Genomic DNA, 26,979 nt, shown 5'->3' with positions numbered 1-26,979 from the left:
ACACAGAGCCATTCACAGTATCAGATCGACGCCAAATCAAGCATTTGATTAAAAGTTAAAGGAAAAAGAAGACGTATGAAATAATCCAGTCTGTCATTGACTGAAGGTTGGCAAAGTGGTGCGATGCTATCAGAAGAACAATGTTTGCCACAAAGGTATACACTCGCGGCATATGTTTTATAAGCTTAGCACAACACATGTAAATAGACAACCAAAAAAAGAAAGAAAGAAAAAACTTTCATACGTCTCCATATCGGCTTAATAAGGGACAATCAGACCTGGGAACCCATACGATTTCGCCGTATTCTGTACGCATGATTGTCGAGAATACGATCAGTACGGTCAGTGGGAAAAAAATACGACGAGAAAAATTCTTAGACTATTTTTATTCACAAGCCCATCTTGAAGCCAAATCCTGTATTTTGACACATGATTACAGTTTTTGTCAGTAAAAATTGAAAAAAGGATTTGTTTTAAATGTACATGAATAGGTAAACTTAATTAACGATGTGGCGGACACGTGTGAAGCATGTTTGAATCATGGATGTTCAAATGCTGTGTGGAGTACGCTCATTTTTCTGAAAATACACCAAGTTTGTTTGAGAATACTCTAAGTGCGAAACAGGGGTTCCCAGGTCTGGACAATGTTTAAGAAAGGATGAGGGAGAGAGAGACTCAGAGTCCGACTCAGAACTTTATTACAAAAGGATAAAGGTTTTAGGCAAAGCCTATTCTTCCAACCTGTCTTTTATACAACACAAAGGCAGACGCACATAACAAATATAAATTCAATCATATAAAATACAGAAATACATTGTATGGAATGCAACACGATGTGCATTTAAGAAATTACATAATGAGAACTCAAAAATTACAAAATTATATTGACATAGTTATACCTTTCAGTTTGGGAATAAAGTTGCTCCGATCAGCTACACATTCGTTAACACTAGTACAAAATGTTTAACAAAATAACAATCGAACTAGACATTTCATTCACGAATGATGTGTGAACGTGACTGTCTCTTAAACATTTGCATTTCTTATCTGTTGGGGGAAGGAGTTCCAGAGAAACGTTCCGGAGAAGGCTAAGCTCGATTTGTAGAGGTCTATGCGAGATATAGGAGGGATGATTTTTTGGGACCCATATCTTTTTGTGGCATGCTTGAAATGTGATTGCAAATATTTAGGACAGTCGTCATTTAGAGAGAGAGAGAGAGAGAGAGAGAGGGGGGTAATTGCAAAATGGTTCAGAATAAGCTATAATAGCGAAGCGCGCAATAACCATTAGAGCCGAACTAAGAGACACATTAACCATTTTAAGAAAAAATGACATAACTGCTGTTCAAAAGTTCAATGTCGAATACGGAAAAAATACACACACCCCCCCACACACACACACACAAGAAGGCCATCATGCCATTAAGCTATGTTGATAACCCTTTCCGAAAGTTTCGGATGAGCACTGACAGACACGCGGTTCAAGAGTATGGTACACAAACCACAAAGTGGTTGGGAACCCAGGTTGACGCAGGTTTGTCTTTCCCCAGACAAGACGTCCACATGATAGTCGGCAAGCTTTCCTGGGAAGTGTTGATCTCACATTGTCGACAGATGCGAGGCTGCACAACTCTATGGAGGTCCTTTCTTACATTGAAACCTCCATACTGTGGGTACACAGACTGGACAGGCACACCCAGTGCACTACTCAAACCATGGATTCCCCACATACTCATGTAGGATCCTGGGCATCGGCAGTTCATCACCTCATTCTGAAAAAGGTTTTTCATGTCTTCTTCCGTCACGTTGATGGAAAATACCTGGCCTGAGTATGACATGTAAGTCTTCACCAAATTCTGAAGATCCGTCCCCAATGTAAGGATATCATGAGAAAGATACAGGTCTGAATTCTGAACCATCTCAAAAATGATTCTTAGAAATAAAAAGTTAAACAAATCTTGCAGTTGCAACTTGCAGCACAAGTTTGTGACAAGTCTGGCCCTCTGGGTATCAGTATGCAAACCTGTTTGAGCTACAGCATAGATCCAACCCGGTCAGACATTGTGTGCTCGTAGATGCATTAATTAACTGTAGCGCTGTAAGTAATGCATTTCTTTTCACGGAAAGGTGATTTACCAAAAGCACTGAAAGATTGTATTTGTATGTACACAGGTTAGGGCATCATGCTGGATGGGTTTACATCCTTATTTTTCCTTTTTAGTAGTATTAAGTAGTGTTTCCATATAGCGACGCGGCGGCGGCACAGTGGTTGCGGAAAAGTGGCGGCAGCGACAAAACCGATCGCAACAGTAGTAACTAAGAATGTGCATTTCCACATGCGAGACGCGGCGGCGACGTACCACGTGACGGTTTGGCGTTAAGATTGTGTTCGCTCCAGGGAGTTAAAAAAAGTTGCTGCCGCGCGATATTCGCGTCCAAAGTGGGCGTGGTCTAAGCCTTTCCAAACATCCGAGGACCCCCCACAACCATGTTTATAGTCTATTTTGACTGTTTTTATCGTCAGATACATGTATTCCCTGAGCTGCACATGGTCCAGCAAAAATGTCTTCAAAGGTTGTCAAAGGCACCGTGTTTGTTCGGCTTATTGAGCATTTTGTTGAAACAAAAGAGGGTTTTTCTTACATTTCTCGTCTTTTCAATAGTTCTAAGTTAATCTAACCAATATAAGTAGCTTCAAATATAGTTTCTCTTAATTACGGTATGGTTGTGTGAGTTTTGACTGATTTATAAGAAGTCAAGCCAGAAAGAACAAAAATTCGCCTGCCGCGCCGCTTTTAATGGAAACACTTGCGGCGAATTTTTGCTAGCGGCATCGCATGTTTGTCGCCATTGTGCCGCCGCTGCGTCGCTATATGGAAACATAGCTTTAGACTAGTTTTTCTCTTGGGTAACAACCAATCTGGCCTGCAATGTAACTTTTGTTGTAGCTCTCTGACTGCATGAAAGGCCAGGCTGAATTTATAACCTAATGCAGAGAATTGAATTGAAAGGTGATATAGCAGGGTTTAGCCTGGGAGAAAAAGGCAATGGGACATTTGTCCCCCTCAGCCAAATGCTGATGGGACATAGTCGAAGGCAAGACGCGCATATGAGGCCTGTATGCATGTTTTTTTCCACCAAAGATGCAAAATGATGCAATATGGCAGGGATGTCGTTACGCGACCGACAGGGCTGTTCATTTTCCCCTAAACTCTCCCCTTTAGTTCCACACACTGCCTGCTTCACCCCTCCCTGCCCTGACCCAGTTTCTGGCATTCCAGACTGGCCTGCACTATCTGGCCCATGTGGGAAAACCAGAGCCCTCTTTATCTTTACTGGAGGCTGGCAGGGAGATGCCACTAATTAACAGTTTATCTCTGGCTCTGGTTTGCTCACCATACTTCCATCTGAGTTGAAACTTTATAAGTTTGAATGAGAAACGTGTGTTATATCTGCAACACTTGATTTTGTGGGGTTCCGTCCCGTAAGTGTGTCTTAAAAGACTGCTGACTGTAGCGTGTTTATACACCTTGTGGTTCACTAATGCACTATTTCATTATTGTATACGTGTGATTTTCGATGGTTTGGACAGGCAGTTACTCGTGTCAAGTAAGACGGAACCCCTTTTCACCCAAACCTAGTGTAGTGCATGTATGTGTTTGTCATATATGGGTCATTCTCAGAAATGGTGGTCCAAAGTGTTACATACAAAGTAAAAAATAAAGTGTCAAGAAATACAAAATAATTGTTTTTACTATGAAGTCTATTGTTTGCTATACATAACAATGCAAAAAATAGACAAAAAGAGTAATAGGTTGCTAAATAAGAGACGTTTTAAAAGTGTTGTATTTACGTGATGAATGTTGTAACATGGAAACCAAATTCCAACTTTAAACCACCTAAGCCTTCAGTCCTTTGTGCATTTTTTATCAGTTCTGCAGTATTTTTGTGTTCTACCCAACACATTCTAGTTATGAAAGGTAAGGACTTCAACTAATATTGGTAAAAAATGACATTTGGAACAAAACTAAGGTGAATGTCGTAACACAGAAATGAAATGCGTGAACCACTTTCGGTTCCTGTGCGACAACATGAATCTGCACTGTTTGGCCTTTCCTGCCGGCAAAACCCGTCTGACCCAAAATAACTACACAAAACAAAATTCGTCAGAGTTTGCTGTATTTGTTGAAAGTTCCTGTTGCGTTCAGATTACCCATTTTAAGTACTTGTTGAATGTCGAACATCGACGATCAGAAGATTCGAGAACTTCTTGGCTACTTTGTTGCCGCTAAACTTCGTGGTTGAGAAACTGTTGCACTCGATATCTTTCCGACGCTACATTGTCGCCAACCGCGGTGTGTAAGTTTGTGACAAAGCTTTGCAGGCTCGACAATTTAGTAAAAACCATCTTCAGTCGTGACGTAGGTCAGGAAACGACGCCATGAGTTTCAGCAAATGATATGATTCTGGTGTTTTCTGTGAATATTTGGCTGTGATTCAAAGGACTATTTTCTTGTTCGAACTTCCTGCGCGCCAAAGAGCTAAAAATAGCCGTTATGTGGCAAAGTCATGGAGCACATTGCTGTCCGATGTTCGGGCGTCGAGTCTGGAAACGATGCGTTACGACATTCAAAATTTTTTTTTCGAAGCCCCTAACTTCAAATTCAGCGTGAGATTTTGCAAAGATGTGTTGCTACGTCCAATACTGAAGTCCTGACTGTCGATTGCAGTAATTTGTTGGTGTTTGCATGTTTGCATTTAGCCATGAGACTGAACATATTGTTGATCACGAAAGTCGTGTAACGCTTCGGCGATCCGGAAACGGCCGAACTTCGCAATTGAAAAGCACACAAAAACAACACCAACGTATAGAAACCATTTTTATTGACATACAACAATGCTTTAATGTCTCAGGAATAGATTCAGATGAAAAAAGTCGTGGTAGAAATAATTTTTAATTCACTTTTTGACTCACATGCGAAGCAAAAGTGAGTCTATGTACTCACCCGAGTCGTCCGTCCGTCCGGAAAACTTTAACGTTGGATATTTCTTGGACACTATTCAGTCTATCAGTACCAAATTTGGCAAGATGGTGTATGATGACAAGGCCCCAAAAAACATACATAGCATCTTGACCTTGCTTCAAGGTCAAGGTCGCAGGGGCCATAAATGTTGCCTAAAAAACAACTATTTTTCACATTTTTCCCATTTTCTCTGAAGTTTTTGAGATTCAATACCTCACCTATATATGATATATAGGGCAAAGTAAGCCCCATCTTTTGATACCAGTTTGGTTTACCTTGCTTCAAGGTCAAGGTCACAGGAGCTCTTCAAAGTTGGATTGTATACATATTTTGAAGTGACCTTGACCCTGAACTATGGAAGATAACTGTTTCAAACTTAAAAATTATGTGGGGCACATGTTATGCTTTCATCATGAGACACATTTGGTCACATATGATCAAGGTCAAGGTCACTTTGACCCTTATGAAATGTGACCAAAATAAGGTAGTGAACCACTAAAAGTGACCATATCTCATGGTAGAAAGAGCCAATAAGCACCATTGTACTTCCTATGTCTTGAATTAACAGCTTTGTGTTGCATGACCTTGGATGACCTTGACCTTGGGTCAAGGTCACATGTATTTTGGTAGGAAAAATGTGTAAAGCATGTGAGTCGTATGGGCTTTGCCCTTCTTGTTCATGATTTCAAATGTGTCACCCCTCTCACTCTCACTGTACCACCATTTCTGAGAATGACCCATGTATGCTATACAGGGCAATGTAAGCCCTATCTTTGGACACCAGTTTGGTTGACCTTGCTTCAAGGTCAAGGTCGCAAGGGTCCTTTAAAGTTGGATTGTATAGTTTGAAGTGACCTTGACCTTGAACTATGGACGGTAACTCTTCCAAATCTACATATGTGTGAGGGAAATACATTATACTTACAAAAGTGAGTCTATATACTCACCGACATCGTCCGCCTGTCCTTCCGGGCGTCCGTCCCCCCGGTCCGTCTGTGAAACCTTTAACATTGTATATTTCTTGGACACTATTAAGTCTATCAACACCAATTGTGGCCTAATGGTGTATGGTTACAAGATCTTCAGAAACATGTTTGGCAACTTGACCTCATTTCAAGGTCAAGGTCACAGGGTCCTTCAAAGTTGAAATGTATATATTTTGAAGTGACCTTGACCTTGAACTATTGAAAATAACTCTTCCAAAACTACATATGTGTGAGGGAAATACATTATATTTTCATAATAACTCACATTAGGTTACATATCTTCAAGTTCCAGGTCAGTTTGAGTTAAACTGATATTTGTCAAAGAGAAAACAGGCGCCAGACTAGAGAGAAGTCGGAGAACTGACGTTCCTTGTTCGACTCGATCCCCTAATGACCAGCGATTAGCATTTTAGGATGGAGAACCTTTTGACACAGTATGCACCATAACTTGGATGCAATTACTGAATGTGCAACTCAGAATGGCATTAGTTTTCTGTAATTATTTTCTTTACTGAATAAATATTGTTTTTCTCAGTTTTATTGTAAAATTATTCTGAAAGAAAGATCAAGGGCTGTTCAGCATGTGAGTCGTGTGGGCTTTGCCCTTCTTGTTTTATCATGTGGCAAGTCAGCGTTTCTAAATTCTAGTTAAAGTATTACGAATAGTTCTAAAAACACTGAAGCAGTGCAGTCTAGTTTCATTGCAAGCTATACTCATTCAGTGATTCCTGCTGAGTTAGTCTCGGAAATTTATCATCCAAACTTTGCGTCAATTTTATTTTGGATTGCAGGTGGCAGCACAGACAGACCATGGCGACATTATCCACACTTCCTGAGCTAGACATTTGGCGGTTGGTGATGCCGACATAGTTCATGCTGCTGACCAGGAGAAAATCTGTGGGTATGTTGTGTCTTTGTCTTCTTTCTCAGAAAAGGAGTCTAGTTCTGCCTGTAGATAGTGGTTGCAGTTAATTGCACATGTTCATAACTGGTATGAACCAAAACGGTGTCACTTTGTCGCTGTTCGCTGATTCTGTGAACCAGAGCGTACATTCCTAGTAACCACTGATCCAGGTCATGTAAACAGTAAAGGAAGCATTTTTTTTTTTTTTTTTTAAATTGTGCATTTCAATTATTTTATGCGCCTTAAACCATAAGATAACCATGGCGATCAAATCCTCAGACAAATTCACACAAAGTATAATTGTGTTCACTACTGTTTTGACTGACAAATCCATGGAATTCTTTCAAATGTTTTTCAGAGTCTCAGCGGCAACTGATGGTGCATCCTCCTCCACAGACATTCCCTTGCACGTCCTTGACGACAGAGCGCCTGTACTTATTTGGTGTGCCAATGATGCTGTTTGCTGTTTTGGAACGGCCGTCCCAAATTCCCCCCAGTTTAGACCAAGCTACTTGCACTGCTTTGAAAATGGGTGACGGTCTTAATGTACCCTGGTCACTGTACCGCAGGTAAATGCGTTCTTTTTTTCTGGTTCATTTTCCAAGGTGCGGTGCGAAAAATCTTTCGCAAGTAGTTGGATCCGGCGCCATCTTTTCCAACCAATTGCTGGAGGCGTAAGCCTCCCCTGCCCACAATGTTAACGTACATTTGGCTATCAAGTTTGAAATCAGGACGCATGCGAGGATCGCATCCCGACTCAATGCATTCCCGCAACCGTCTGCAAATGGAATGACCAAAAACATATGCTTGTAACATCGTTGTAACATCGTTAAAAACCAACAAAGAAATAAAACATTTTCACCAAATACAAAAACTTGACCTTTCAGCTCGCTGGCATCTTGCGTAGTGACGCCAAGCTAAGCTGTGTGCGGGGCACTGTCCGCCGCACAGGTCAGTTCCAACGGTCCGCTACGAGCCAATCAAAGAAAGGCGCATGCCATCACACAAACTGCCCATCGCCACGCCAGCGTGGCGAGAAGCTCTTTTTTTTCGCGCGACCCTAGACTTTTTTTTGGCATTTGGGAAAAAAACGCAAAATAACGTAAAAATTAGGTTTTTTGGAGAAGAAAAAAAAAATCCCGACCTACCGACCCTATTTTTTTGGCCTATGTTACCGTAAACAGACTTTTTTTTTGTGGCCTTAATTGATGGTATTAGGTTCTAACACATTTCCTTCATCGCTGAGATGAGTAAATTTTAAGCATGTGAACTCAGAAAAGACCGGCACGGTTGGCCTAGTGGTAAGGCGTCCGCCCCGTGATCGGGAAGTCGTGGGTTCGAACCCCGGCCGGGTCATACCTAAGACTTTAAAATTGGCAATCTAGTGGCTGCTCCGCCTGGCGTCCAGCATTATTGGGTTAGTGCTAGGACTGGTTGGTCTGGTGTCAGAATAATGTGACTGGGTGAGACATGAAGCCTGTGCTGCGACTTCTGTCTTCCCAAAACCCCACTCCACTGCCAGCCTGACAGAGGCCAGTGTTGAAAAAAAAAAAATCTTGTTCCTCTCTAGTGAGGTTGTTACCTTTGTGAGGACGGCAAAGATGAGGCCTGAGGGGGTATGCTGGGTCACCACACACACACAGAGGAGCTCCATTTGCATTAAAGTTCTGCTCCACGTAGTTCATGGTGCCAATGGCATTCAGCAGAGCAGAGTCGTGTCGCCGTCCTTCAATCGGTCAATATAAATTGGAGACAGGCCATTCAGGGTGACAATGGTCTGGAACTTGGTCAAGCACTCTCTGGTGCCCATTGTAGACCTCTAGCTGATGATACTTAAGCTTGCAGATGACACGCACAGTCCCATCGATGAATCCCCAGCAGTTGGGCAAGGGTGCTTCCTTCCTTGCAACCGCATCACAGTAGCGCAGCAGCTGTGATACTGCAAGCCATCGCTGGTTGAAGTCTGAGTTTGTGTTAAAACATATCGTAGATATGGTAAATACCCAGGTTAAAGCTAAGCCTATGGGTACAGGGAGGCAATGTCTAAACATAACAAAAAGAACTCTTGGATCTGATTGTCTCCTCTGTCTGTTTTTGTACTAGTTAAAGCCATCACTTTTTTTTCCTCGACAAACTAGAATAACGACTAGGGACAAAAAACAAGCAAGCAAGTAACTAACAAAAAAGACGGACACACAAAAGAGAGGAGAGCACAGGTCCAAAGACAGAACGACAAATATAAAGAAAACAAATAAACAACACAACCTTATTGTTGTGACTTGCGCATTCCATGAGGCCATCTCCTTCAGGAGGTTGTCTAGAGCTGTGATGCTCCCCACTTGATCGACCAGCTAAATGGACTTGCGCAGTTTGATGTATTCCAAGAACATCTGCCAACAATGAACAAGGGTTATTAATGTTACTTTCCAAAAACCCTAAATATGAACAAACAGGTCAGACAACAACCTCGCCCCATGGAAGAAATAATCAAAGTACTGTACATGTGAGGATTTTTCGTTTTACTGGCAGCATGTGGCCTGAATATATTCATCTCAGGCATTTATCCATGAAAGTGACCTAACCTCAGCCATCACGATGAACCTGCAGAACTCCACCCAAATAATTTGGTCTCGAATCGCAATATCAGCTGAAGAGATAATAAATAAAAAAAAATCCCAACCAACCATCACCCAAGTAATACTGATTGTCAAAATAAACTGCAATGGTCTGGTGTGCTTGTGGTAAAAGTGAGACTTTGTGCGTGACACTTGCCTAGACATTTGTGACCTGGAAGGGCATCAGGGAGTGCAGCTTCCGAGTTCCTGGCATGGTGCGCAGCTGGTCAGACGCTTCCTCCCTGGTTATCTTTTGGGGTTGGACCTGAATGAATGACCGAAGCATAGCTGCACATTTCCCTTCCGCATTTGTGACGGTGAGATTTTCCTTGCAAAACGAGTGGAATTGACTGGTGTTATGAATGGTACAGCGACCAGAGTTCACAGCCCGTGTGGCAGCGTTCTTTGCGACTCCACCACACGAATCACAGAGCGATTTCCCATGGTGAGATTAAAAAAAGTGACGATGTAGCTTGACTTCAGGAACTGTCCTGGCCATGTCGGTCAGTTGCGCGAAGGGGAGTTTTGATTTGTACTGTGCCCTACAGCCATCACTAAAAATATGAAGGTTGTTCACGCCTTGATCGAGCAGCCATGTGACCAATTACTTTGTCCAAAACATATTTTGTGAAGTGCGCATCATGGCGCAGGTCGACATCTGACACAAAGACAAGGTACTCTGTGACTACCTTGCCACACCGGTCCCTGCAGTTGTAGTAGATGACACATGGGTGAACACCGCCCTGATATGGCCCTTCGTGGTCGGCTGGGCGTTAAACAAACAAACATGGGTGAACGCTCACCTGCCGGTAGCTCCAGTGCGCACTCTGAAAGTGACCTTGCCTCAGCTATCACGATGAACCTGCAGAACTCCACCCAATTAATTCGGTCTCGAATCGCAATATCAGCTGAAGAGACGATGAAAAAAAAATTACCAACCAACCATCACCCAAGTAATACTGATTGTCAAAATAAACTGCAATGGTCTGGTGTGTTGGTGGTAAAAGTGACACTTTGTGTGTGACACTTGCCTAGACATTTGCAATGTCATACAATACACCCCAAGTAACAAAGAAAAGTAACGTGAGTGCTGAACTTTTTAATATGATGGCAGCTCTGTACATTTTTCGACTAACTGAGCTGAAGGAAAGGGACGTTGCATACAGTAGGTTGCGGCAGTCAAAATTTGGTTATGAATTGACAGTGAATGTTTTGATGTATCTTTGAAGAACAATAAAAAACAAGCAAAACACACAAAAAAGTAAGTGGATACCTTTATTAGTTCCTGAGATATTGGCATTTTAAGATGTACGCCGTCGCGATGCGATTTAAAACTGAAAAATAGGGCAACTTTAACAGCACAAAGCTACTACAAAGTAATTGCTCAGTCAATTCAGCTTATGAGAATCAGTTCTCAGCAACCAGGAATAGAAAGAAATCATTGTTCCAGCACTCTAGTCACATATTTGTTTTACCAGTAAGCATTGAAACTTTACGAAAAACAAAACTGAAAACAAACCAAAACTGCCCGGGGGGGCAAGTTTAGGCCATCACAGATTTGAAATTATTGACAGCAGATATCTGAAACTTTCAGATCTTCCAAACAAATATATATAGAACATGCCCAATTTTTTTCAAGACATTATTGGAGTAACCTTTTGACTTATTAATTGCCAAAATCAGGAAAAACATCAATTTGACCGGCGTCCGGCAGTTCTACCAGGTACATATATGCAAAGTTTCATAACTTTTGAAATACTTGGAGTATCTAAATGAAAGTTTGAGACATAGCACATTCTACGTTTATCTACATTCTTGCACAATGTGGGATTGATAGCTTGAAAAATATGGAAACTAAGGAGAAAAAAAATCATAACAATATGAAAAAGAGTTGGCATGTTGCTGTCTGTACACACACAAAAACTGTCATAACTTTTGAACGAATTGATGGATTTACCACAAATTTGAAAGCAAAGAAGAATCCAAGTTTACTATCAAGTAAAAGTACAATACTCCCTTGAAAAAACCCCTTCAGCACAAAGACCCCCCCCCCCCCCCCCCCCCATACAAAAAAAGCTAGCCGGAAGCACAGTCATTTTATTTTACAGCACTAGCGGCGAACGCAAGAAGAAGAATTTTACAGCACATTTTCAATCAGGTAGGCCTTAAAGGCACGATATGTTTGTCCCAAGTTGTGTGGTGCTTCCACGATGAACGCACGCCCTGAAGATGACGATGGGGCCAGGGCCAGGTTCCCAGCAAAAACAACATCTGCAGAAATGGAGCAACGGTCCTCCTTCACTGGCCATCTGAAGATGGCACCGTCTTTTGTCCTCTCCATAAAATTGACTTCTGCTTCTTCATCGCCTCCCAGTTCAGTCACTTCACCGATGTAGAAAGTGTCTTCGTAGTAGACAGCAACAATCTCCCCTACACGTTGAAACTGGAACGCTATGTCAAACTCTGTCTCCACCTCCAACTCTCTCACATCTTCTTCGTCGTCCTCTTCTTCTTCGTCAGACTCGCACTCAAAGAGCTCCCTTCGAGGGCGTTTTGCAGGAGGAGGGCCACGAAGACGCGGTAGCCTTTCGATCACCTGCCCCCCAATGAACTGCAGCAGCCTATTCACCAGTGTCAACGATGGTCCTGTGACTTTCAGGTGTGGAGAGGTTTCGCTGAGCACCAACTTGTGGAAGAAGATTTCTGCCCTCAGTGCTTTCTTCAGTCCGGCATCGGTGGTGAACATGGCAAGAAGTCTGTCAACATCAGCGGGAGTTCTGCACGGTCCCTGATGAGGCTTCAGGTCGTCGATGACAGCAAGAACCTTCTGTCGCTTCTTTTCATCTGCAGCCTCTTTCTTTTGGCGGGCCTGTTGCAGCAGGACTTTCTTCTGCCTCACTGCATCCTTCTCCATCATCACATGCTTCTCCCTCAGTGTGCTCGCCTTCTGACTCGACAGCTGCAGAATCTGCGTTTGCTCCTCTATAGGTTTGTGTTTCAGCCATGAAGTAACACTCCTGTTCCGCTTCAGCATGTTGACAGTCGAATGGTGGTGTAAGCTCGAATTCCTTCTCTTGAACAGCGAGAAATCCAGGTCAGCGAAGTTCTGCTCACTCACAAGGTTAGTGACGTGCGAGTGCTGAAGCTTGGCATACAGAGCAGGATCTTGGATGTTGTAATACCGCCCCTGGGGAAGAAAATCTGCCAGCTGCCGTTCTGTCACCTCCACCAATCCTGCACACACTTTTTGGAGCAGGGTTGTCACCGCTGCTTTCTTCTCCTCTCCAATGGTCAGCAATGACTGCAGTATGTCGCCATCATGATGGAAGTTGATGTCAAGGAAGATAGGCTCACAGTTTGCATCCAAGGCAGGGGAGGCGTCTTGTGACCAGGCCATCAGGAGTCTGTGAAGTCTTCCAACATAATTGAAAAAGTCCAGGTAGTGGACTGAAGCACCAAGGAGACTCCAGTATGGACCTGAAACATAGCAATAGAAAATATGCGGTCAACAGGAATAGTCTGGTGGAATCTACAACTTCATTGTCTTAAAATTTAAAATATATACATAAACATGTTGCTTGCAGTTTCTAACCAGTGGTACATTATTTAGCACTTTTTTCTTATTGTACACCATACCAAGACATACCTGTGATTCTGAAGTACAGCAGGCCCAGAGTGATGATGTGGTTGTCAATGACGTCACTTGCGTTGTCGGCTGAGACACTTTCAATCTTGCCATTGAGTTTCTTCACTTGCGACAGGATGTCAATGCAGTCTTGGATGTCATGACGGTGGTAGTGAAGACCTGCAAAAAGGATTACAGCATAAAGTACATGTCTATTTTCTTTTCTCTTTTCTCCAGGATTTGTTATCCAGGACGTTTATGCATTTTGTTATATGTCAGGCTCAATCAAAACTAAACAAACTAACCTGCAGCTGCTTGGAACAAGTATGCATTTTGTTATATGTCATGCTCTATCAAAACTAAACAAACTAACCTGCAGCTGCTTGGAACAAGTTGTTAAAGCGGTTCTCTCTGAAGCTTGTAACTGCAGATCTTCTTCCCACAGTCAAGCAGTATGCCTCCCAGCAGTCTCTCATGCCGTTCTTGTCATCGCCACGAGGTCCAAGGATGTCACAAGCTGTGCGGACATACCTGAAAACCATACAGTGGAATATACTTTACTTTTGAATTAATTTACACATTTAAATTATTATTATGAATAGTACTGTATTTGACGGACTACAAACGGCGACTTTAACAACAACAAAAATTGCATTGCGGCTTATAAAAAGATGCGGCTAAAACGTTACGTAAACTTGAATAGCATTCACCTAATGGAAGTCGCTGCGGATTTTCATTTTGCTGGATTAGCGGTTGCCGGTACTTTCTTAGCTCTCTACTCAAGACTCCGATGAAGAATAAGTAAATTGATAAATATGAATTACCTGAATGCAGAGCATTCTGTAGACTTGTTGTAAGAGCTGAAGCGTGGCAGAGCATCCCTTCCCAGCTTCTCCCCGCTCTCCTTCTCCTCTTTTGTCAGCACTTTCTTGCACTCGGCGCCCAAGCCCAAAAGATAATGGGCATTGCAATGAAGAAACTCAAGTCCTTCATCTGTCTGGATCAGCATGCGACGCTCTTCCTGCAAGCTCCTTCCAAATGACTTCATTACTGCAGCACGGTCAGACATGATGCTAGTCAAGCTGATCAGCATCTGCACAAATACCTGCTGAGCCTCTTCACCAGAATAGATGTCGGAGATCTCTTCCAGCATCTGGATTGTAACATCTACAAGTGTAGTGGTGTCTTCAGTGGCGACTGGAATAAATCCAAGGGAGAGGGTTCCTTCACTTGTGGTGATCTGCTGGCAGACGTATTTCACTCCACTACGGCTGGTCCCATCAACATGCAAGTCCCAGTGATCACTTTTCAGTAGTGTTTCGGCAACATGTGCTTTGCTGATTACATGCACTTGGTCGGCAAAACGCAAAGCAGTGCGCTGAGATGGCAGATCACTGTCCGGTACCCTTGCTCCACTAAGCTCCACAACCGTTTTAATGACAGGCCCACATCTGTGTGCAGGAACCTCACACTCCCCCATAAGGGTCATGATTGCAACCTTTGCCTCTCTCTTGAAGTGTCCCATTTCATTCTTCAAACGAATGACCCCCTCCTCTCCTGGTTCTTCAAGTTCAACGTGCTCATTGTTCTTTTCAATTTCAGCCTCGTACTTTCTCCTCACCTTCTCCAGCTGTTGCTTCACATCTGCTCGAGACACCTGCAGCTTCCGTAAATCCTCCCTCAAACGAAGCTCAGTTTCTTCAGTTGCTTGCAGCTGGGTTTCCAGTGCCTCCACTTTCTCGTCCCTGCGCTTCAACTTCTTCTCAACTCCTTTGTCTCTGGCATAATTGAGCTTCTGTGAGATTTCCACCACTCTGTCGTTTCTCTCCTTAATCTTCGCCTCCAACTCGCCCACTCTTCCTTCTAAACAAGTACATGTCTGCACAAGGTCTCTGTTTGTCTTCCGCAAGTTGCACAGTTCCACCTGGTTGTCCTTGTTTACTTCAGTCAGGACACTGATCTTGAACTTCAAACCGTTCACTTCTGTACAAAGCTCCTCCTCCCTCCTTCTCGACGCATAGAGCTGCTTGGCCCCCTCTGCGAGCTTCAAGATGAAGTCAGGCTGGTCACTACATGAGGTGGGTCTAGATTCCGGAGGTGCGCTTGATGATGATGAGGAGGATGCTGGAGGTGGAGATGAGGGAAAGGAAGGAAAAGGAGAAGATTCAAGGTAGCTGGTGTACTTCTCCTTTCCTGCAGGTCTGTGTGCACTGGGTTGGAGACTGGAGTTTATCTTCTGGAACTTTGCTGCTGCTTTTGTCATGCAACTTTCTGATACACTGGTGCCAGTCAGCTGCACCCACCACATGCACACGTCCTTGAAAGTCTTGCCTTCTTTTCTCTTCAAAGTCAAGAGATCTTTGAGGAGACCACATGAAGGGCTTCTGTACGGCACGACATGATGTCCTTCCAAAATTATCTTACGACTGATGCCTTCTAAGTAAGGTCCAAGGCTGTCTGTGTCACACAGTGAAGAACTTGAAGAACTTAAACAACTTGAACTAGACGCATCTTTCTTCACATTTGTAGAAACAAGCATGTAACGAAGTCTTGGAACAGGTACATCCGGAAACAGTTTGTTGAGAAACAGTGCAGCTTCATCGTATGTTTTGTGCCCTTGCTCCCTCAACAGCAACGTCTGGAGTAGTAGTTGATCTGTGAGGACAACCGCAGGAAGCTTGGGGCGCCTGCCTTTTCCACTTGCCAGAAAAACGGCCTTCAGCTGTTCAAACACTTCACCCTCTGCACACACACAAAAAAGCCAGAAGTTGTAACAATATATACAGTGTGTGTGTCCTGATTCTTTCTGTGTCACTTTCAGATTCACTGCCAAACAGTGACATTTCTTTTGAATGTGTCATTATAAATCTGTGCTTGCCTGAATAAAAAATTGTTGAAGAAAAATGTTTAAAAAAAAAAATTAAAAACATTATAAAAAAGTGACATTTTATTTATTTTTCTTACTTTCTTTTAAAAGTTTCATTATTTTGACTTCATTCAGTGAAAAGAATATTGTGCAGTCTATCTATTTGTTGCCATACAAATTGTATCTATTCACAGCGAAGCGTATCAATTCATTAGTTCAAATGTATCAACAAAAACAAGGTGCGGATCGGACGCATTACGGTGATTACCTCCCTTGACCGAACAGACGCTGTTGATTTGATCCAAATTACTACGTAATCCTACCACTAGCTTTAAAAAATAAAATAAGGCAACTCCAAAACACTTTAATCTTTTGTGTTACATGTGTATTTTTGTTATAATAATGTGCAAATCCTGGAAAAAGTCTATTTTATCGAACCGACAGCCACTTCCGGTCTGATGAAACTTCTTCGAACATCGTGTCCGTATAGCACTCGCTGAAAGTTTTGATTTCTGCAATACTTTTCCCAATATGTGCAAACTACTACAACATATATCTTCCTACATCATTGTTCTAGCGTAAACTGAAACAAAAAACCAGTAAACTTACCGATTCCACTTGAATTGTCCGTCACAATCGGATCCACGGCGTCACTCTCTTCACTCGCCATTTTGTGACTGGCGAATTCGAACATCGCGGACGGACCCTTCGTTTTGATTGGCTCGCTTGCCTTGGACACGTCATGAATACATTAACCTAGTACCTCATTCGAAAGGGTACGGATTCAGCTTCATTTTTCTTGAAGTTAGGATGCGTTTTAGGTGGATATTTTTGTCAGAATCATTGAAAAATACTCAACTTTTGTAGAAAAATCTATTTTACGCCCATGCTTTTAATTGGAAGACAGCTCTACTTTACATCATTAAAAACCTCATTCTTCCGTGAACACTTTGATACTAAATATAGGTGTGTAGGTCACATGTCCAACACAAGCCAAGGCCGCGAAACAGGCACGCGAAATTCTGTACACACAAAGGCTGCAAACATGGCGGTCCAAAATGCCGCGAGCGGCGCAACACATGGGTTTTTATTTTTATTGGCTTGAGGTACACATTCAATCAATTCAAACAAAACCAAGAGTATTGTAAAGATAAAAGATTGTTCTTCAATGTTATGTTTAGTAGGCAAACATTGGTGCATTAGTGACTGAGAAATCAGTATCAAAAGAAGACCAAAAATAGGTGGTTTTACACATTGATGGTCAGTTATCAGGGGGTCTGCCGCAACCTACATACAGATATAACTTGATTTATGTTGAAACGGATGGGTCTTCTATGTCCTTGCCACAGAAAAAGGCTGCTAGCTCAGAGAATGTGTCTTAAACTGAACACAGAAAACATGTGTGACTTGATTGCTGTTGAAAGGGGTGGGTCTTCTATGTCCTTGGTACAGAAAGGAGCATCTAGCTCGGAGAATGTGTCATAAACTGTTCATGGAAATTACATTTCAACTGAGTACGCACATTCGTTTTAAAAATTGTAAATGAGATTATATGTTAAAAACTGGAGAAGTATCTGGGGTTAAAGTGTCAGAAAGATATTGGAGTGGTACACCAGGAACAGAAATGCCGTCTTTGAGTAAGTCAAGCCCCAGAGTAGTGTAGTAACGTCTTAACACAGCAGAAGCTCTCAGAACCTCAAACAAATATAAAGAACAACAAAATTTCAAATCGATCGTCTCCCACATGCTGCATCGGTTACTTCGGATTTCTGGTCGCCTATGGCGAGTGGGCGACTGTTCTTGCTCATGCCTGACTTCTAGTATGATATAGGCTTCTGTTTTCATAGTTCCTGAGTTCTCTTGGGGTATTACAAGTCCAACAGTCCTGAAACACTTCCAAACACAGTACATCATTAACCATGGCATACTATATAGCAGGTCCAACAAAAGTGATGATCTCTAGAATATCATAAACATCGCTGACAAACTTCCAAACAGACAGTTTTAGTGTATGTAAATAAACTGGGGTCAAATCAGTCAGGTTCACAAATGCAGTAGTTTCTTCTGCTTTTGTGATGGAGTACAATCGAAGAGTTTGCATGTCGTCTTCCAGTGGCAGCTCATGTGGTTTCCTCAGCTTGACTTGCCTGTTTTTGTTTATCGTGTACACTGCATCCCCAAACAAGAAGTTGTCATTCAACCTGAAAACCGCAACAAACTTGTCAATTTCTTCTGCATCTGCATCCTCTTCTTTAGCAAGGTGCGTTGCTAACTTGCTTTGATCACCGTGCATGCCGAGAGTATGAGAAACTTGAGTCCGATCTTCAATCCGGATTTCACGCTTTCATCCTTGTCTGAAGTAGTGAGAACCCTTATGGCTTCAAAGAGGACCTGGGTTTGTCTTCTTTGAAACATGTCTTCTGCATTTCCTTTTCCAAGAGGACAAGTTCCAAGCAGTTGATGTTGTTCCTGAAATTGAATGTACAACGAGGACAGGCGGCGCATGTTCGCCATGACTGTTTTGCGGACTTGGGTCTTCTTGTCTTGTTTGCCCCGTTCCTTCATCCACATTCGTTGTCCAATATTCACAATTACTTCATCAGTAATGCAAATCTTGCCAATGCTGTCATTCTGGAATTTTGCCAATATCTCACTGGTAAATTCTGGGAATTCTTTGTTGACTCTCATGTCAGATGTAAGAAGGGATACTGGAACAGCGCAGGCTTCAAGACAACCTTCACCCTGGCAATAGATAGATAGATAGATAATTTATTGCCAAGTGTACAATACATGAATGAACATAAAAAATACACGAGGAAAGCAGCTTGCTGTGTGATAAAAACAAAAATAAATAGCATTCATACATCACTGGCGCATAGCATCATACATACATGGGTAAGACAATTTGGTATCACAGTAACTAATACATACACTATACAGACATGGTGAGAACTATGAGACTCTAAGAGCAATACTTTGATTTGTGACGTTTGTAAAATTCCTTCGAGTAAAACCCCTTGCAGATTCCACAGATTTTTAACTCACTGCTTCCTTTACTTCGTCGCTCTCTTTCATACTGTGGATACTAAATAGTAGTTTTTGACATTCATAAAAACATGCAATCGCAGAAAATATTCATAAAATTAAAAGGCATACAATCGCAAATGTTCCTTGTTCGTGAATTTCTGCGAGCATGAGAACCGTCCGGTCCCTTGCTTTACTCTGTCCCTTTGACTAATTACTGTCTCACAGTCACAGTCCCTTTCTTTGACTTAATCTCTGATATTTGATAACTCGATTTAACATCGAATGGCTCTGTGTGCGTAATTTTAACCATTACTTATACCAATGTTCACTATTTGAGTAGCTGAGACGTGAACTGCATATATACCGTGAACAACACACACTAGGGGTAACCAGCCAGAAAAATTCAGTAGCAGCCAGACTGTTGTGCTTGCGACCAAAGCCTACGGACAACTGAATATCACACGCACTGAAAAATGTGATGTCTCCTGCACAGTACTCTAACACACACACACACACACACACATAATATATCCTTACAAACTTGTGTGTAATACTTGTGCCCATACACACTAATCCTGTAATAGTCATATCCTCACAAACTTGTACATTCTTACGACTGTACATATATACACATATAATTATACACAAACTTGTACACATTTGTGACTATATACTCATAATATCATATCCTCACAAACTTGAGCATTAATTGGTCCGGACGTTTGTCCCATTCACTTATCCACGAAATGAATTAAATTACATATCTTACCCAACTCACATATAGCAATTAACCCTGGTTCAGTGCTGGTATCGCTGTACGCGTCCCCTTGGTAACAAGAAAGACGCCTCTAAAAAAGAGTGACCGAGACCCGAAAGGGTGTCTAGGCCAGCCCGGAAACGAGGCTGCCTTCCGTATGCGCGCGCATACTCCGCCATATGCATCATTCTAAAAACTCAGCGTCAGTGGGACTGGTCGCATTTTATGTACGCTCTGGCTGTTTCAGCCTTTGTTACTTAGTCTTTTTGACTTTGTTTCGTTCCTCTTGGTCTCTTCTTGTCATCTGGACTTCACAACTATGTTGAGGTGAGGTCGTTCCTTGTATTTTGCTTGATTTTGGCAGTTTTGTTGGCCGTATTTTGGACTTGCGATGTTTCTCAGAAATTTTTTCGTGAGTCGTTTTTCCGTCATGGCTGACAATGCTAAGAAGAGGGCAGCTTCTTAATAGGTAGCTGCTGTGCCCTTTTCTCCTTAGAAAGCTTTTAGGAAGTCTAAACAATCCGGTCTATGTCCGTTTCTGTTGTAGATTCTCTTGCTAAAAATCTTTGGATGTGTTAATTGTTTACCCGCTTAGCCGGTAGACAAGTCCGCTTCCAGTTTGTTTACTACACTGGTGACTATTCCGGAACCCCCATTTTGCCGGCCAACGGCCTCGCCACGTTGTAAGCACCGGTTCTCGTCCTTTCGTCGAAGTTAAGCAACGTCGGGCCCGGTTAGTTCTTGGATGGGTGACCGCCTGTGAACACCGGGTGCAGTGGCCACCTTTGTTTTAAGCCTACGGATTAGTCCGGGCTCGGTGTTAGACATGTTGTTATTGGGCTTGCGTCTGTAGACGTGGCCTCTTTGCTTTTGACTTTAAGTTCACAGGTTTCTGCTTTGGCAGCTGGCACTTCGTCATCAAAGGCAGAACTACGTGCTCTCCCGGCCGGGGTGGCTGTGTGTTCGTCTCTGGACAGGGGTCGTTCGTCCCCTGCTGTGACCTTTTGTGGGGAGTTCACGGTCTCCGGCGTCTGTCCTTCTTCACAAGGTATGTTTACTTCACGTGAGCGTTGTCTTGAGGGAGTAGCCTCGGGTCTAATCCCAGGTGAAAGTTCTGAAACACTGGCTGATATCCACCGCTTAGTCGGGGTGTCAGTGGGTGCTAAGGGCCCTGACAAGCGAACAGATGTTCCTATTCTTCCCGCCTCGTCAGTAGACTGTGGTCAGGTTGAAAGGCATCTGCTTCCGCCCAGGGGGCAGGAAGGGGTGCGTCCACGGTGGTGGACGACATCCAGCTTACTTGCCGTTCAAGTTGTCCAAACGCCGTGACGCGGGCAGCGGAAAACGGCATTTAAGTTTTGTGGAAGTTGGTGGACCGCGAAAGGCGGGGGTCGCCTTCCTGATTGCGACTGCGAGCATGAAGGAAAGGATAACGAGGATACTTCCATTTGAGGGTGCGTCCACGGGGATGGACGACACCCAGCTTACTTGTCGTTCAAGTTGTCCAGCGCAGTGGCGTGGGCGGCGGAAAACGGCATTTAAGTTTTGTGAAGGTTGGTGGACCGCGAAAGGCGGGGGTCACCTTCCTGATTGCGATTGCGAGCATGAAGGAAAGGTTAACGAGGATACCTTCTTATGAGGGTGCGTCCACGGGGATGGACGACACCCAGCTTAACTTGCCGTTCAAGTTGTCCAGCGCAGTGACGTGGTCGACGGAAAATGGCATTTAAGTATTGTGGAAGTTGGTGGACCGCGAAAGGCGGGGGTCACCTTCCCGATTGCGATTGCGAGCATGAAGGAGAGGATAACGAAGATACTTCCATATGAGGGTGCGTTCACGGGGATGGACGACACCCAGCTTAACTTGCCGTTCAGGTTGTCCAGCGCAGTGACGTGGGCGGCGGAAAACGGCATTTAAGTTTTGACTGGAGGGGGTGGTTGAGAGCAAAGCTTTACTTCCTCCACCTCTATCCGGTTTGATGACTTCTGGAAGTTCGGAGGAACAGGATGTTCACTTCAGCTTCCGGGAATCGTTGTCCATTGCCCTGGAGTTGGCAAAGGGCCGCGTGTAGCCGGGTTCTCCGGTGAAAGTGGTGTACGTTCGCAGGAGGTAACAAGCTTTGTGCGGTGAAGTGTTGAAACCGTGTCGGTTCTTCCGCTTTCTGGCGCACGTTCAGCAGCGGCTAAGAGCCCTAGGCAACGTAAGCTTCCGCCCTGGGGGCAGGAAGTTGGTGGGCTGGGTGATTCTTGGGTTGACCATGCGAGTCTCTCTGGGGGTCACTTTCCTACCTTTGATACCGAGCAGGGGGGCAGGAAGCGAGCAGTAGGGCTGATTCTTTGTTGGAGATTTAAGTCTAGCATGGAGTCAGCTTCCGGATTGCACGGAGGTGCATGAAGGCTGTTCAGATTAAGGTGCTCCTGTTTTTCTGTAAAGCACTGATTTTAGGTTCTGTTTCAAGTTAGCAAGTGCAGTGGCGCTCGCAGCTGAAATGGTTCGAGGTACAACGGGATCGTCCGGTGTGTTTCTGTGCAACCGGTTGGTCCTGATGTTTACTTATCCACGGCCTGTTGCGCTTTCGCTTTTGCGGCTGTGACTTCTGGGTGCAGGACGGGATATCCTTCTACTGTTAACACTGTGGTGTTGGTAGTCGGCACTTTTCAGCTTTTGGCTTCTGGTTCCGTTTCTGCGGTTCCTTTGCCTTTTTTTTACAGGCTGTTTTCACTTTCTCTTCCAGTCTTCCAGCTGGCGTGAGTCAGGTGGATGGAGATCTGGCATGGTGTTATGACGTTTGAAACTTTTCAAAGCTTTTCCGATTGTTGGCAAGTTTTTGCCTTATCGGGATGGGTGACTGGTTCTCATCATTTCGATGTTCGTTATGATGCTGGAACAAGAGGAGGAAATGGGGAGGCTCATACTTCAGCTGTGTCGCGGTTCGCGGCATTTTGTAGTTGGTTTGAGCTTTCTGAGGAGAATCTTCGAGTGTTAAGTTCTTAGATCCTCTGGCGGGGTCATCTTGTTCTTGCGGAAGTTTTCGCAAGCGAGTCTTCTTTGTCACCACTACATTTGTGGGCAACGCACGACTATTTGCCTGTGGTGGTGGTGGTGCTTTAGCTTGTTTCTTACGCTCAAGTAGCGTGTCACTCGCGAAGCGCTTTCTGTAGGCTTCGGGTAACTCCAAGCTTAAGGACTTAGGTTCTCTTGTTTTTCGTTCTATGGAACCGCCCTCGGGTTTGGTGATGGCGATAGCAAGGAGAGACTGTCTGTTAGATCAAGGTCTCCTAGCTCTGGGAGATTGCGGCATCTTTTCTTTATGATTGGCTCGTTTGTACGAAACTTGCTTTTAGTCTCTCGCTTGGGCGGTTACGTTTAACAGGTTATCTTTGTGGTCCGAAGGACTCATATACAAAGATTTTACTTTGCCGTTTTTTACCTGAGAGTAAGCCTCTGCCCTTTAAGTATTATTCTGTTGGCTAGAGGTTATTCTCTTTCTTGTTTGAAAGGTCTCTTTTTGAGCCCGCTTCTAGGCACGCGGGTTCTCTAACTAAGAGAATCTCACGGTAAAAGGAAAGCGCAGGGCAGGTCTTGGCTGTTTTTCGTTTCCAAACGAAAAGCTTCAGGCTGGCTGTTATCCACTTTGGGTTGGGGCTCCATACCCTCGCTTTCACAGGGCTCTTTTTGAGTTAGTTTGGGCGACCTGTTGGTCGCACAGTACGGGTCTTTGCAATCTTGGTTTCCAGACCTCTTTAGGCTGGCAAGAAGGCATCTTTGCTTTCTCACATTGGTATTACTTGAATGTCTGCTGTAAGGGTTCACTTGAGATACTTAGGGGCTTCTGCCTCAACTCTGGATTTGGTTCAGAGTTTCTGTGTTCTATGCAGAAGGTTTTTTCTGGCTAGGTTTGCTTTGGACAGCTTTTTGGAGAAAGACTGATCTTGGCTCTTAGGGTTCCTTCGAATTTTCTGGCAAGTAAGCGGAATTTGGAGAATCCAGCTTCGTGCACATTTTAAACCTTTTAGCAATATTCTGGCTCCTCCAGAGCCATATTTAGCCTTTTGATCATTTCGAGTTCAATGATTTTTCTAGCTTGCATGGATCTTTTCAGATTATTGATTCTAACAGCTCTTGTTCTTATTTTTCAACTCCGTCGCTTTTTAACCCTGAACGGTTAGAAACGACGTTAAACACTGGTTAAGGGTAGAAAGTTTTTCTATCGACTTTGGTGGAGGTAATGACTTACTTAAGTCAACCTTAGCTTTATAGACTGCCACATTGTTTAGGCATGCCTTCAAGTGTTGGCAAGGAATTAAAAGGGGGGGGGAGCAGTCAGTCCTCTCTCTTCGGGTGGCGCGGACTCTACTTTCCTCTCTTGAGCAAGTTTATTGCTCTTGGAGATCCTGATGTACATTTTCGTCCTGTTAGAGCCCTCAGCAGATTTCTGTTTCGGACTATGCACTCTCGTTTGGAGACTCAGAAACTTCTTTTTATCTCATTCATCATGGTACGGTTTAGAGATATGTTGAAAGTCTCGTTAGCCAAGTGGGTCTCCACCATAGCTAGGCAAGCTCTTGGCTGGTGGCAGAGTCTGGCAGGGAATGTCAGGGCAGTCTTGCCCTTTACTACAGCCAGGCCTCATGAGGCAAAAGATTGGGCTTCCACTCTAGTTGATCTTTATTTTAATCTCCTGGCGGAAGTTCTTGAGTCGGCTTACTGGCTTTCTTGAAAGGTTCTTCATTGATGTCTTTCTCAGGGATTTCTTTGCCTTGAGACAGGATGCGTTTCTGGGTTACCTGCTCGGGTAGAGGCAGGACAAAATCTCGATTCCTATTTGGGTAAAGTGCCCTCCAACCTTTAGTAGCAATCTGCTATATGTGAGTTGGGTAAGATATGTAATTTAATTAAAAATTTTAGTAATAAATTTTCATTTGATTAATATACTTACCCAACTCACATCGTTTATTCCCTCCCGCCTCCCCGCTGTGGGGTTATATATGTCTAAAAAAGAAGTGAGTTGGGCTTCGTTTTAGAATGATGCATATGGCGGAGTATGCGCGCGCATACGGAAGGCAGCCTCGTTTCCGGGCTGGCCTAGACACCCTTTCGGGTCTCGGTCACTCTTTTTTAGAGGCGTCTTTCTTGTTACCAAGGGGACGCGTACAGCGATACCAGCACTGAACCAGGGTTAATTGCTATATGTGAGTTGGGTAAGTATATTAATCAAATGAAAATTTATTACTAAAATTTTTAATTTGATTATGAATGCGAGCTTCTGGACATATGGCCAATGAAAAGTCTTCAAAAGGTTTCAAACATTGAGCCCTGTTTCTTTCTGAGTGTTGTTCGCTCATTGAACACTTTGGTTTTAACCAACTTCACCAATTTGTCTTTGGAGAAATGTCTTCCAGAAAAAATAGTGTGCAATTGTAAAAAGTTCAGTACACAATCTTTACCTGGCAATTTACCCTTTGTGCCTATCCCTTTAGCAGTAAAAAAGTCTTGAAATTAAGAGGAAACTGATTCAGTGTCAGCACATGTCCAAACAACATAGTCTCTTTTCTTTTTCAACGAACCCTGAGCAGAAGAGGGCTGAGCACTAGTCTGACTAGAGTCCTGAGCAGAAGAGGGCTGAGCACTAGTCTGACTAGAGTCCTGAGCAGAAGAGGGCTGAGCACTAGTCTGACTAGAGTCCTGAGCAGAAGAGGGCTGAGCACTAGTCTGACTAGAGTCCTGAGCAGAAGAGGGCTGAGCACTAGTCTGACTAGAGTCCTGAGCAGAAGAGGGCTGAGCACTAGTCTGACTAGAGTCCTGAGCAGAAGAGGGCTGAGCACTAGTCTGACTAGAGTCCTGAGCAGAAGAGGGCTGAGCACTAGTCTGACTAGAGTCCTGAGCAGAAGAGGGCTGAGCACTAGTCTGACTAGAGTCCTGAGCAGAAGATGTGTGAGTTGTGGTGGGTTGAGCAGTTGAGACTGTTGATGTTACAATGGATGATGGCGTCTTTTTTGACGTCTGGATGGTTTTTCCATGAATATCCAAGGAATGCAAAAATCCACCCACTTGAGTGATTTCCATAACTGCTAATGGGCTTTGGTACACATCTTCGTTGATTTTCCCCGAGTGACCCATATGGCGGTAGAACACCTCACGTTGCCCAGCAGGGATATCTTGAAGTGCAAATATAGTTGATGCCCTGTGGCGGAATTTGTCCGCAATCAGCAAATGTGGCTGTCTCAGTTGACCCGATATATTTTCAGAAGCTGAAATGGCTTTAATGCTGTTGTACCCTGAGGCATGTTCAATAGAACCCCCGGTGTTGGGAAAAAGATACGGATTTTTCACATTGATCATAACATTTGATCTCTCAGATACCAACATTCCGTCGCGATATAACCTTGAATGGTTGAAAACGACGTTAAACACCAAATAAAGAAAGAAAGAAAGATACCAACATTTTCAAGGGATCAATGGTGTCGAATGGTATCAACACCGGCACAAGCTTGCGCCCACCTTTGCCAACTTGATAGGCCAACTTGTACTGATCAACGAGAGCTTTCTCAATTTGATCGTCAACTTTTTCGATCAAATCCGGATCAATCCAAACCCCTTTCAGAGCATCCTCCCATTCTGACAGTAACAGTCTTGCTGGTTCTCCACCTCTTCTAGCATTGAATAACGTCAATCTAGCCACAATCAAATTACGCAATTCAATAAAGGCGTGCATATCCCACAATTTGTAAGGATCCTCCATGATGCTTTTTGTACGCTGCACAACGTAATCTCTGAAGGTTTTCACATCTTGCTCTAAGGGCATCTCTTGTGGCTTTCTCAGCTGATTCCTGCGACTTTCACATTCAATTTCTGTAGGTCTGAAGATGAAAGCCCATGAATGATCAAGGAGGCATTTGAAGACATCCAACTCCCTTCCCCCGTCGCGATATAACCTTGAATGGTTGAAAACGACGTTAAACACCAAATAAAGAAAGAAACTCTCGATATGTGGTCATTCGTTGTGTCTGAATGTAGTGTGCTTTCAACACAGCAACAAGTTTCTTCAACAGATAGCCAATTGATACTTTAACACCAGCTTTCTGCTTTCCTGTTTTCTCATTTGTTGATATGCGATGGATGGCCTTTTCAAGGGAGTCAAAGTGTTCTACTTTCACAAGGTCTTCAGCAGTCA

The 26,979-nt window shown here is 43.5% G+C and overlaps 1 protein-coding gene and 2 long non-coding RNA genes across 3 annotated transcripts in view; 2 read left to right on the top strand and 1 right to left on the bottom strand.

Annotated features, from left to right (window-relative positions):
• Nucleotides 1-26,979, top strand: part of LOC138973551 (uncharacterized) — a 495,333-nt gene that overhangs the window by 425,561 nt on the left and 42,793 nt on the right. The gene's annotated exons all lie outside the window — the stretch shown is intronic.
• The window catches only part of LOC138973549 (uncharacterized), a 41,102-nt gene that overhangs the window by 1,577 nt on the left and 12,546 nt on the right, over nucleotides 1-26,979 (top strand). The window contains exons 2-3 of the long non-coding RNA XR_011458061.1: nucleotides 6,802-6,911; nucleotides 7,273-7,483. This is a non-coding gene — a long non-coding RNA (uncharacterized lncRNA). The remainder of the gene's footprint in view (nucleotides 1-6,801; nucleotides 6,912-7,272; nucleotides 7,484-26,979) is intronic.
• On the bottom strand, nucleotides 24,479-26,610 carry LOC138974353 (uncharacterized). The gene is made up of 3 exons (XM_070347072.1): nucleotides 26,220-26,610; nucleotides 25,857-25,963; nucleotides 24,479-24,592 (listed from the first exon to the last, which is right to left on the bottom strand). The coding sequence occupies exons 1-3, from the start codon at nucleotides 26,608-26,610 to the stop codon at nucleotides 24,479-24,481; spliced, it is 612 nt and encodes a 203-aa protein (XP_070203173.1).

The sequence above is a fragment of the Littorina saxatilis genome, linkage group LG8, assembly GCF_037325665.1.
Source record: "Littorina saxatilis isolate snail1 linkage group LG8, US_GU_Lsax_2.0, whole genome shotgun sequence".
Taxonomy (NCBI): domain Eukaryota; kingdom Metazoa; phylum Mollusca; class Gastropoda; order Littorinimorpha; family Littorinidae; genus Littorina; species Littorina saxatilis.
Note: the sequence above shows the minus strand (reverse complement) of the source record. Positions and strands in the feature narration are given on the sequence as shown.